Source organism: Monodon monoceros, unplaced genomic scaffold (genome assembly GCF_005190385.1).
Source record: "Monodon monoceros isolate NGI ecotype Baffin Bay Population unplaced genomic scaffold, NGI_Narwhal_1 Super_Scaffold_2, whole genome shotgun sequence".
In the NCBI taxonomy this organism is placed as follows: Eukaryota; Metazoa; Chordata; class Mammalia; order Artiodactyla; family Monodontidae; genus Monodon; species Monodon monoceros.
Window position 1 is genome coordinate 87482362 of NW_021703776.1, and position 13215 is coordinate 87495576.

Below are 13215 nucleotides of genomic sequence, written 5' to 3' on the forward strand. Positions count from 1 at the left end.
TTTATCAAAGACGAAGTATAAGTTTGAATATATGCTTTACATACTACTACTATAACTTAATGAAAAAAGTATCCATTTAATCTTTATACTTTTAAATTGTCTTAAAAAAATTGTCTTTTTTGTTATCCTTCACATTAATGAGAACTTACAATGAATGAAATTGGAAATGTCTCAAAATGTAACTTTAAAAATTAACTAACATACTTCTTTGTCAGCTGGGGAAACATTTTTAAAAATATAACTACACAAACACAAATCTAATTAAAAATTGTAAGCCCTTAATACTTCCTAGAGGAATAAGCATTCGATTATTGGAAAAATGATCTAACCCTTGATTTTTGGAGAAGTTTGTCTGTTAACATGGTAAGTTCTAGGTCAAAGAACTACTTACCTAACCATCCAATTCCTTGCCATTTAAAAGTTTACATTTTTGTGAAAAAGGGAGTGGACAAAAAAGGGATAAAAATACATCCAGCAAAGGTCTCATTTTAGTCTGAGTATAATTACTAACACACATAGTATTGTTATATACCTGATGTGAAGAGGCTCTGTGGTTCTGGTGCTGTAGGCCAGTCACTGGATGCCTGTGGGGAACTGGGGAAAGGAGGAAGCCCACTTGGGATAGGGTTGGGATGGCGAAAATTGTCTGAGAATAATGACTGTGACTCAGTTACTGCCCCTTCAAAAGGAGACCGTGCACTGTGATTGGATGAACTGATGGGGATGACTGGATTGGATTTTGATAAACCAGGTGGTGGTGAAGGTGTATCACTGTTAGATATCTAAATAAAATGGAAAAAGAAAAGAATAATCAATATAAGTTTATACAACGTAATAAACCATAGTTTAAAAGGCTTGCAATGACAGGTATTAGAATAGTGATTTTCAAAAACTGGGGTACTTAAAGACTTTTTTATGAGAGCATAAATTTTCAAAAAAATCCATCAACTTACATATGTACTCTTTTATAAAACTGACCCTCCTGAAAAGACACAGCCAGCATCCTCTCCTTTTACAACCTAATTTCTCTTACTTTACAAAGACAATACTATTTCTCACTCTCTGGGATCTAACTATAGTATTTTGCCCAAGTGTGAAAACTTTCTGGGAGCCAAACAAAACTTTATTAGAAATATTAAGATTAGTGATGACACAGTGACTGACTCTAATGACTAGATTCTTTGGCAAACTAGATGATTCCCAATACTTCAGTTTTAAACAAAATGGAAAGAAGATCTAATCAAGCTATTTCCAAAAGCATCATTAAAAAGTTTTTATAAGAAATCTTAATATGATTCTTAGGTATTTAATTCACAAGGAGTTCAAAAATTTGAGTGATATTGATATAATAACTCTTTCTTCCATCTACTTATTTATATGAACAAGATGTTTCAGCACCTGTATTTAGAAAAATGAAAACATGGCTAGATTGCTGCTGAAACACCTCCTTGTACCAATAGGTAATATTCATCCATGCATACAAAAAAACTAATTTTAAAATGCCCTATCCACTTCATTAAGAGGTAAATTTCCAATACAATTTTAGTGTTTATGTTTAATGATTAATTTTTTAATCAAAATCTATACTTATACATATATTGCTTTGATCAAATCAATACTACAAATAAATTCAGAAGAAAGAAGTTTGGCATTGTGTCAACAAAATATTTTTATTTCCAATTCAAAATTTATATGTCTACTTTTATTTGAGAGAATGCCTATCAAGCATAAACTATATATATATATATATATCTTTTTTTAATTTAATTTAATTTATTTTTGGCTGTGTTGTGTCTTCGTTGCTGTGCGTGGACTTTCTCTAGTTGCGGTGAGCAGGGACTACTCTTCGTTGCAGTGCACGGGCTTCTCATTGCAGTGGCTTCTCTTGTTGCGGAGCACGGGCTCTAGGCACACGGGCTTCAGCAGTTGCAGCACGCGGGCTCAGTAGTTGTGGCTTGCAGACCCTAGAGCGCAGGCTCAGTAGTTGTGGCTCACGGGCTTAGCTGCTCCGTGGCATGTGGGATCTTCCCAGACCAGGGCTCGAACCCGTGTCCCCTGCATTGGCAGGTGATTCTTAACCACTGAGCCACCAGGGAAGTCCCAAGCATAAACTATATTGCATTAAGAAAAAATTCTGTAATGCCAGTGAAAATTAAAAAATGAGTTCAAGTAATGATGTAAAATTTCTGATTGTTAAAGAATAGCTTGTGTAAATGGATGAGGGAGTAACAAAACATTCTGATACTTAAATCTCTCAGATACTTATTAAAACCCAATGTAGCATGTTTATTTAAAAATACCAAAATTTATAATAAGCTGGAAATTATATCCTTTGCAGCTATTTTTAATTTATTATGAAAAAAATTTAATGTTAACTTAAAATATACAAGGGGATATAAAGATTTTCAAATTCTTTCATGGAAACCGTGAACAACAAGTTTAGAAAAACAATGTATTTTAGATCTCTAAGTTTCTCACACTGTGGGGAACTGGCTGTTCTTTACAGAAGAGATTAGAAACTACACTTTTTTTTTTTTTAAACCAAAGTAAGAGGTGTACAGAAACTTAAGTAGTGAAAAGCTAGCAACTAGACAAGATGATACAAGGCATGCTCTAAAGATCAGGACCTCATTCTGTATCATAGTGGATGCAACTTTGAACTTAACTATTTGGTTCATCATTTCAAAGCCAAAAGTCATTTGAGGGAAGGGGGAAAACTTGGGGTCAAGTTCACCGAGAGAAATAGAAAATTAAAGTTAGTTTGGGATTAGCAGATGCAAACTATTATCTATAGGATGGATAAACAACAAGGTCCTACTGTATAGCACAGGGAACTATATTCAGTATCCTGTGATAAACCACAGTAGAAAATAATATGAAAAAGAATGTATACATGTATAACTGAGTCACTGTACTGCACAGCAGAAATTAACACAACACTGTAAATCAACTATACTTCAATAAAATTTAAAAAAAAAAGAAAAGAAAATTAAAGTTGACAGCAAGGGACAAGGGGAGCATGGGGCAGAGAAACAACTCAAAATCAAGAATGCAGAAGGCGTGTTAGTCTGGGACCATTTCACGTAGGGTCAGAAAGACCAAGAATATCAGGGACTCCAAGGACACTAATGTATTGGCACACAGTACAATAACATATGGTCATAATGATAATTCTGAGTCATCAAGAAAGGGTTAAATTATGCTCTATTCTGTGGAGAAAAAGAGGGCTAATACATTTAACAAAGATGTCCACTAAAAGTGTTTTTAAATTGTTTCAGTATTTAAAGTATTTTTCACTATCTAGAAAATTCACTCGCATAGAATGTCTTGTTTCAGCAGATGGCAGATAAATGAAGGAATACAGTATCAAAATCTTACCTGCTGGGAATTATCACCATTCCCTATGCTGAGAGAATCGGAAGGTTTGTCAATGGGGCTGTAAATAGGAAAAAATAAAATCAAATCAGAGTATATTTACTCCCCACAACCAAAGCCAGAAAAATAGACATTTTATCATCTTAACATTTATTGAAGCACTCTGATGTAAGACATTAGGTTAGATGCTGGGGACACAAAGAAGTATAAGATAAAATCTCTATCCTTGAGCAATTTACAGTCTAATTAGATTCTCAAAAAACAACGGGTGAAACAATAGCTTATAAAAAAAAAGTATTGCTTAAAATGGATACTAATCCATTATTTAGTTTTGTGCCCATGATAAACACATTCTCCATTAAAATTCTTGAAATAAACTCACCTATTTTTCTAGGTGCTTAATGGAGGGCATAAAAGTTACTGAAATGCTATCTACATTTCTTAAAGGCAATACCTTTCTTTAATACTTCAATATCCTAATCATAACCCTAGAGAAGGCATATGTAAGTATACACACACACACACACACACACACACACACACACACACACACAGGAGACTAACAGAAAGAAGCTTTTGTGCAAACTATTGCCTCAAACTAAAACAGTAAAACTTGACTTCCACAAGAGAAAATGCAGTATCACAGTAAAGTAACACAGATTTGCTAACTTCAAGTCCATTTTAACTCATCTGACTTAAAAACAAAAATCTTTATAAACATTATAACACTGACCTAGCAAGTCATTTCTACAACTAACTTTAACCCAGCACATGAACAAAAGATAAGTATTAGTACCCATACACTAATACTTATTTCTGATACAATATTATAGCAAAAAAATTTAAGATTCCAAATTTCTCAAAATTATTTTATTGCCTGGAAACATATACAAAGTCACCTTACAAATAGACAACTTACTGGTACCATATTTAATTGTTCTAGAAAAATTTAACAAGAACCCAACCTGAATACCAAGTGTATCTTCTGCAGAAACACTGCCAGATGCTCTTGAATCTGATTGGTAAGTCTGAAATTTACTTGAAGAGCATATTTACTTCTTATTATTCACAGTATATCAATAAATCAATTCATAATATTGTCAAGTGGGTAATACAAATAATTTTAAGATACAGCACTGAGCCCACTTAATTTAGAGGCAGTTGGGGAAACAAAACAGGTACACACCAACAAATATCAGCCAGTGTCAACTATTAAATGAACTGTTTAAACATTAAATGCCATAAATCTTTAGAAGAAAGATAAGCCACCCCAAGTGGGGCAATTAGGAAAAGTCTCCTAGGGAAGTTCAAATTTAACTAGGTCCTTAAAAAGATTTGCACATTGGGAGGAGGAAGGGAAAGGGGGAAAAACGGCATTAAAGGTAGGAAGAGCAAGTGTTTCAAGAATCAAAAGGTCATAGAAAAGGTTGAGAGAAAGGTAAGTAGTTTAGCTAACATATAGGATGATTTTAACAACGGGAGGTAAGGATAGAAAGGTAAGACACCAGAGGCCAATGGAAATTTTTTTGAGCACAGAAATGTTATGTAATAAATAAAGCAGTGTTTTAGAAAGATTAATTTGGTGATAGCATGAAGAACAGGCTGGAATATAATTCAGATAATCTGAGATAAACTTGCAATATTTTTAAAAAATTTACTGTGGTAAAATACACTTAATATAAAATTTACCATCTTAACCATTTTTAAGTGTACATTTCAGTGGTATTAAATACACACACCTTGTTGTACAACTATCACCAACATCCACCCGCATAACTCTTAATCTTATGAAAATGAAATTCTATACCCACTAAACAACAACTCCCCATTTTCCCCTCCTTCCAGCATCTACCATATACTTTCTGTTTAGATGACTTTGACTATTCTAAATGCCTTGTATATAAGTGGAATCAGAGTATTTGTCTTTTTTGTGACTAGCTTATTCCATAAATAATGTTCTCGAAGTTCATCCATGTTGTAACATACTGCAGAATTTCCTTCCTTTTTAAAACTGAATATTACATTGTATATATGTACCACATTTTGCTTGTCCATTCATCTGTCCATGAGCACTGAGATTGCTTCTACATTTAAGCTACTGTGAGTAATGGGGCTATGATGTAAGGGTACAAATATCACTTTAATATACTGCTTTCAATTCTTTTACATGTATATAAAGAAGTGGAATTGGTGGATCATATGGTAATTTTACTTTTAATTTTTTGAGGAATTGCCATGCTGTCTTCCACTACAGCTGTACCATTATACATTCTCACCAACAGTGCACAAGGACTCCAATATCCCCACATTCTTTCTAACACTTGTTTTCTGCTTTTTTGATAGTGGCTATGCTAACGGGTGGGAGGAGAATGGGTATGAGGAGATGTCTCATTGCAGTTTTGAGCTGCACATCCCTAATAATTAGTGATGTTGTGCATCTTTTCATATGCTTATTGGCCACTTACATATCTTCTTTGGAGAAATGTCTATTCAAGTCCTTTGCCCCTTTCTGAACTGATTATTTGATTTTTTTGTTGTTGAGTTTTAGGCGCTCTCTACATATCCTGGTTAATAATCATTATCAGACATATAATTTGCAAATATTTTTCCCATTCTGTAGCTTGTGGATAGTGTCTTTCGACTTACAAATATTTTTAAGTTTTCATGAAGTCCAATTTGTCTATTTTTTCTTTTGTGCCTTTGGTGTAATATCCAAGAAATCACTGCCAAATTCAATGTCATGAAGCTTTTGTCCTATACTTTCTCTTAAGGTTTTTTTTTTTGGGGGGGTGTTTTAGGTCTTAAATTTAGGTGCTTGATCCATTTTGAATTAATTTTTGAATACAGTGTTAGGTAAGGATCCAACTTCATTCTTCTGCATGTAGATACCCAGTTTTCCCAGCACCATCTGTTGAAAAGACTGTCCTTTCCCCAGTAGTCTGGCCTTGGTACCCTTGTCAAGTCATTTGGCCATATTTGTGAGTTAATATTTATGGGCTGTCTATTTCACTGGTCTATACGTCTATCTTTATGTTGATCCCACACTATTTTGATTACTGCAGCTTTGTATAAGTTTTGAAATCAGGGAGTGTGGGTCCTCCAGTTTTATTCTTCTTGTTCAAGATTATATTGGCTATTTGGAGTCTTCTGAGATTCTATATGAATTTTAGGATGGATTTTTTACCTGCAAAAAATGTCACTGGGATTTCTGACATGATTGGGATTGAATCTGTAGATTGCTTTGGGTAGAACTGACTTTTTAATATAAAGTATTCCAATCCATGAACATGAGATGTTGTTTTCATTTATTTATGTGGCTTTTTAAATTTCTTTCAGCAATGTTTCATAGTTTTCTTGTACAAGTCTTTCACTTCCTTGGTTATTTTGATTATTCTTTTGATCCTACTGTGAATGAAATTGCTTTTGTAATTTCTTTTCAGATTGTCCACTGTTCATGTATAGAAATGCAAATGATTTGTGTGTTGACTCTGTATCTTGCTACACTGTTGAATTCACTTATTAGTTCTAACAGGTGTGTGTGTGTGTGTGTGTGTGTGTATGATCTTTAGGATTTTCTACATATAAAACCATACCATCTGCAAAAAGAGATAATTTTACTTATTCTTTTTTTTTTTTTTTTTTTTTTTAACTGTACGCAGGCCTCTCACTGTTGTGGCCTCTCCCATTGCGGAGCACAGTCTCCAGACACGCAGGCTCAGCGGCCATGGCTCACGGGCCCAGCCGCTCCGCGGCATGTGGGATCTTCCCGGACCGGGGCACAAACCTGTGTCCCCTGCATCGGCAGGCGGACTCTCAACCACTGTGCCATCAGGGAAGCCCAATTTTACTTATTCTTTTCCAATTTAAATGCCTCTTCTTTTTCTTGGCTAATTGCTATGGCTAGAAAATACAATACTGTGTTGAACAGAAGTAGTGAAAGCAGGCATCCCTACCTTGTTCCTCACCTCAGAGGAAAAGCTTTCAGTCCTTCCACCATTGAAAAACCACTGTGGTTTTTCATATATGGCTCTTACTATGCTGAAGTAGCTTCCTTCTGTTCCTAAGTTAATTGTTTTTGTCATGAAAGAGTGTTTAATTTTGTCAAATGCTTTTTCTGCATCTATTGAGAGGATCCTGTGGTTTTTATGCTACATTCTGTTGATGTATATTGAACTGCTCAAGTTTCACACGTTAGACCATCCTTGCGTTCTAGGAATAAACCACACTTGGTCTTGGTGCATAATCCTTTTAATGTGCTGAATTCTGTATGCTCATGTTCTGTTAAAGATATATGCATCAATGTTCATTAGGGGTTCAAAGTTTGCTTTTCTTACAGTGTCTTTGTCTGGCTTCCGTTATCAGGGAATGTTGGCCTCAAAGAATGAGTTAGGAATCATTCCCTTCTCTTCAATTTTTGGGAAAAACTTGAGAAGGATTGGTATTAGTTCTCCTTTAAATATTTGGTAGAATTCACCAGTGGAGCCATTAGATCCAGGACCTTTCTTTGTTGGGAGATATTTGATTACTAATTCAATCTCCTAACTGGTTATACATTTATTCATGTATTTTATTTCTTTGTAACATAGTCTTGGTAGGTTTTATGTTTCTGGGAATCTGTCTCTTTCATCTAGGTGATCCAATTTGTTGGCATAAAACTGTTCACAGTGCTCTCTTATAATCCTTTTTATTTTTTGTAGAATCTGTAATGTTCCCACTTTAATTTCTTATATTAGTAATTTGAGCTGTCTCTTTTTTTTTCTTAGTTCACCTAGCTAAAGCTTTGTCAGTTTTGTTGATATTTTTGAAGAACCAACTTTTGGTTTCATTGATTTTCTCTACAGTTTTTCTATTCTCTATTTCATTTATCTCTGCTCGAATCTTTATTATTTCCTTGCTTCTGCTTGCTTTGGGCTTATTTGTTCTTTTTCTAGTTCCTTAAATTGTGAGGTTAGATTGTTGACTTGGGATCTTTTTTTTTTAATGTAATAATAGCACTTATAGCTATAAATTTCCCCCTTAGCACCACTTTTGCTGCTTCCCAGAAGTTTTGGTATGTTGTGCTTTCATTTCCATTCATTTAAGTATTTTCTAATTTCCTTGTCATTTCTTCTTTGTTTGACCCATTAGTTGTTTAAAAGTGTTGTTTAATTTCCACAATTTTCTAGATTTCCTTTTGTTAATGATTTCTAATTTCATCCTATTGTGGTCAGAAAAGATACTTGGTATGTTTATCTTTTTAAATCTATTGAATCTTAATTTGTGGCCTAACATATGGTCTATCCTGGAAAATGTCCCACGTGCACTTGAGAAGAATGTGTATTCTGTTGTTGGGTACAGTGTTCTGTATATGTCTGTTAGATCTAGTTAGTTTGTATTGTTTAAATCCTCTCCTTATGCTTTGTCTGGTTGTTCTATCCATCATTGTGAGTGGGATACTGAAGTCTCCAGCTATGACTGCAGAACAATTTCTCCCTTCAATTCTGTCAGTTTTTCCTTCATATATTTCGGTGGTCATTGGGTGTGTAAATGTTTATCACTGTCCTATCTTCTTGCTGTAATGAAACTTTTCTTAATGTATAATGTCCTTCTTTGTCTCATATAATCCTGTTTTATTTAAAGTCCATTACATCTGATATTAGTATAGCCACCCCTGATCTTTTTTGGTTCCTATTTGCACGGAATTATCTTTTCCCATCCTTTCACTTTCAACCTGTTTGTGTTCTGGGGTCTAATGTGAGTCTCTTGTAGACAGCATATAGCTGGATAGTGTATTTTGATCCATTCTGCCAATCTCTGTCTTTTGATTGGAGAACTGAACCCATTTACATTTAACATAACTAGTGATATGGAGTTATTATGTCATCATGCTATTTGTTTTCTATATGCCTTATAGCTTCCTCCACACTCATTTCTTTTATGTTTGATTTTTCTGTAGTGAAATGTTTAAATTCCTTTCTCATTTCCTTTTGTGTATATTCTAGAGCTCCTTTCTTTGTTGTTAGCATGGGAAATACATTTAATATTCTGAAGTCACAACAGTCTACCTTAAATTTATACTAACTTAACTTTCATAATATACAAAATTTCTGCTCTTTTACAGTTTCATCCCTATCCCTTTTGGTTACTGATGTCACAAAATTACACCTTCATACATTGTGTGCCCCCAATAATTCTTTTAAATGCAATTTCTTAAATTATGTAGAAAACAAGATTTGAAGTCACAAACCAAAGTTTCAGTAATACCAGCTTTTACACTAAAGTACTGGACCTTAAATGTACTAACCTCAAGTCATATAGGAAGAAAAAAGTATAGTGACAAACCATTGTTATAATAACACTAGCTTTCATAATAGCTCACTTATTTACTTTTATTGAGATCTTTATTTCTCCATACAGCTTTGGGTTACCATCCAGTGTCCTTTCATTTCATCTTGCAAGACTCCTTGAGCATTTCTTGCAGGGCAGATCTAGAGGTCCTGAACTCCCTCAGCTTTTGTTTATTTGGGAATGTCTTAATTTCTCCCTCACTCTTTGAGGACAGTTTTGCTGTACAGAAGATGCTTGGCTGGTGTATATATGTATTTTTTTCCTTTTAGCACTCTGAATCTATTAGCCCACTGCCTTCGGGCCTCCAAAGTTTCTAATGAGAAATCTGCTGATAATCTTACTGAAGATCCCCTTCTATGTGATGATTTTCTTCTGCTGCTTGCAAGATTCTCTCCTTTGTCCTGATTATCATGTCTCAGTGTCTCACTGTGGATCTCTGAATTCACCTTAATTAGAATTTGTTAAGCTTCTTGGATGTTTATATTTAGCAAATTGGGGCTGTTTTCAGTCATTATCTCTTCAAATATTCTCTCTGCATCTTCCTCTCTCTCGTCTCCCTGGAACTCCAGTAATGCATCTGCTGGTCCACTTGGAGTCCTACAGGTCCCTTAGGCTCTGCTGACCTTTCCTCAATCTTTGTGTGTGTGTGTGTTCCTCAGACTAGATAATTTCCATCACCCTATCTTCAAGTTTGCTGATTCTTTCTCCTGCCTGCTCAAATCTGCATTTGACTCCTCTAGAATATTTTTCATTTCAATTATTATACTTTTCAGCTCCAGAATTTTTTAGTTTCTTTAAAAAATTTCTACCTTTTATTTTTTTAAATATTTATTTATTTGACTGCATCGGGTCTTAGTTGTGGCACGCAGGCTCTCTAGTTGTGGCATGCAGGCTCTAGAGCATGTGGGCTTAGTTGCCCTGCGGCATGTGGGATCTTAGCTCCCGGACCAGGGATCAAACCCATGGCCCCTGCACTGGAAGGTGGATTCTTAACCACTGGACCACCTGGGAAGTCTACCTTTTATTGATGTTTCCTTTTTTGTTCACACATCACTTTCTTGACTTTCTCCACATTTTCCTTTAATTCTTTAAGAATCTTTAAGAGAGTTGCTTTAAAGGCTCTGTCCAGTATATCTGCCATTAGGTCTTTTCCAGGGATGGTTTCTGTTGCTTTATTTTCTTTTGAATGGACCATTCTTTTCTGTTTCTTTTTATGCCGTCTGATTTGTTGTTTAACACTGGCCATTTGAAATCTATCTAGTAACGTGGTACCTCTGGAAATCAGATTCTTCCCCTTCTCCAGTGTTTGCTCTTTTTGTTACTGGTTGTTGTTTTGTTTGTTTTTTTCTTTTTTTGATTGTTGTAGGCTGTCTCTGTGCTGAGAATCGGTCTTAGGTGTAAACTTAAGGTCTTCTCAGGTCTATTCTGAGCCTTCCCTGGACATGCAGTCACTTTCTAATTTTCCCCATTATATGTGGTTGTTTTTGAATGTCCTAAGTCTTAGTGTCTGGCTCCCAAAAGGGGAAAAAGCAAAAATTAAAGGAGTATGGCAGGAGGGTGTCAGTCCTTTAAATCCCCTGAAATCACTTCAGAGAGGAAGGGACTTGCAACTTGGGTAAGGTGCAACAATGACTGCCTGCCTCTTCGTCTGCACCTGTGATTGGAAGCAATAATCAGCATTCAGAGCAGAGATCCTCAATATTTGAGAACACGGTCCTCTTTCTCCACCCTGTCTCCCGCAAGCTATATGCAAGCTGCTCCAGGAACATGTACATAGCACCTGCCATGTGGCTGGGGGTGGGGGAGGGGTAGCTACTACTGTGCTAAGGCTGAAATTGACCGAAGTTAACTGCCAAGTCTTTCCCTGGAAGTTGCAAGCCTTCAAAAGACCTCAGAGTTCCAAAATAGTTACATCAGACAGATTATGCAAGTGTAACTGTTGTCCAGGTGGAGAGAGTGATTCCTGGGGCTATCTACTCTGCCACTATTCTTATAATAAGGGCACTATTCTTATAATAAGGGAATACAGGCTTCAAGTTGAGAGGAAGGAGTAGTCATAGAAACAGATGGATGAAATCAAGCTATTACATAGGAAGAACTTCAGTGTCTTGATCTTGGTTCACCTTCTCAGTCGCCACCATTAAAACACACTAAATAATAATTTTCAGTATAGATGAGGTCAATCTTGCTAATGTCAAGGGCAATATATGAAAATATTATGACATTCAGAATTAAATCTTGAGACTGTTTCTGGACTACAACTAATTAGGATAACTTATATCATCTTTTCCACCATGCCACCTGCAGTTTCATAAGCAGTGATTCATTGACACTTAACGCTTTACCTGGGAAGGTTTTATCAAAGATCTCTAGATCAAAATTTCTAGATCACTGTCATCAATCCAAAGACAGCTGCTGAAAAATCAGGATCAGGGCAAGATATTAGTAAGCTTAAGTTCCATTCAGTTTTAGTATATTCTTCAATTTATTATAAGAATTAACAAATTCAAGGAATAATAAATGAGAGCTTTAGAAATAAGGATATAACTAGAAAGTTTTATTTTTTAGGTAAAAGTTCAATTAAAATTAAACCTGCCATAGTAAGTGCAACTATAAGTGCAAAAATGGCAAATAAAGATGGGGGACTCCCTGCAAATGAATGTATAAACCCAAAAGAAAGAAAAAGTGTATTTTTGGAGTCTAATTGCAATAAATGTGAACTTCTTGCACTCTGATGGCTGAACAGAAAACACGTATCTCAAAGCTACCACTAACAGGTCAGAGTTCTCACAACTCTCCTGGCATCAGGTGCCCAAATTCCATTAAGCTCTGTCATACTAACAAATTTGTTGTTTTACATTCAACATCCATCCACCCATTATCATGCCAAGATGGTTAAGAAAGGAAAGCAAACTTTAATAAATATCACATTTACTAATGAAGATAGAGACCTATTTCCTGGGGTTCCCTGGGAATGGCTCTAGAACAGGCTCCAGCTTTAGTACTGGTCCTGGGTTTGGTTCTGGCACTCTTTGTGATACCATGCCTAGTGTGGGCTCCAGTGCTGGTCCCAGATCCAGCCCTGCTCAAGCAGTGGCTCTAACTCCAGGCTTAGCTCTGGCCCCCTGTGCCAGTGTGGGCTCCACCTCTAATGACTCAAGTTCTGGCTCTAGTGGTTGTTCTAGCTCATCCACTTGTCTGTTAGAGACCAGAATGAGCCTATGTTTCAGGTTATTTCCTCTGTTCCTGAAGATTAACTCTCTCCTGGTAGTAGCACCCAAAAGCCTCATCCCTGGGGCTTCAGGAGTAGAGGAAGTACAGCAGGTTCTCGGGTAAGTCCGCCTCAGTAAGAGGTTGGTAGTGGTGGACTTCAGTTAGCACGAATGACTGCAGTACCTCCTGGTGCAGGGCTGCACTTCATCATCGTTCAACCAAGAACAGGTAATACCCCCTCCCAATGATTCACTTAAGTGCAACAGAAAGGTATCAGAGATGGTCTTCAGCAGCTGGCAT

General features: G+C 35.9%; 1 protein-coding gene across 7 annotated transcripts in view; it reads right to left on the reverse strand.

Moving 5' to 3' along the window:
* CNOT4 (CCR4-NOT transcription complex subunit 4) overlaps nt 1-13215 on the reverse strand; it is a 137538-nt gene that overhangs the window by 32294 nt on the left and 92029 nt on the right. For 6 of the 7 annotated variants that reach the window (XM_029234367.1, XM_029234363.1, XM_029234365.1 and 3 more), the window contains exons 8-9: nt 3379-3436; nt 533-782 (exon numbers count right to left, since the gene is read on the reverse strand). In XM_029234367.1, coding sequence (XP_029090200.1) covers nt 533-782; nt 3379-3436 — 308 coding nt within the window. The remainder of the gene's footprint in view (nt 1-532; nt 783-3378; nt 3437-13215) is intronic. The other variant, XM_029234364.1, reaches the window with a different exon arrangement.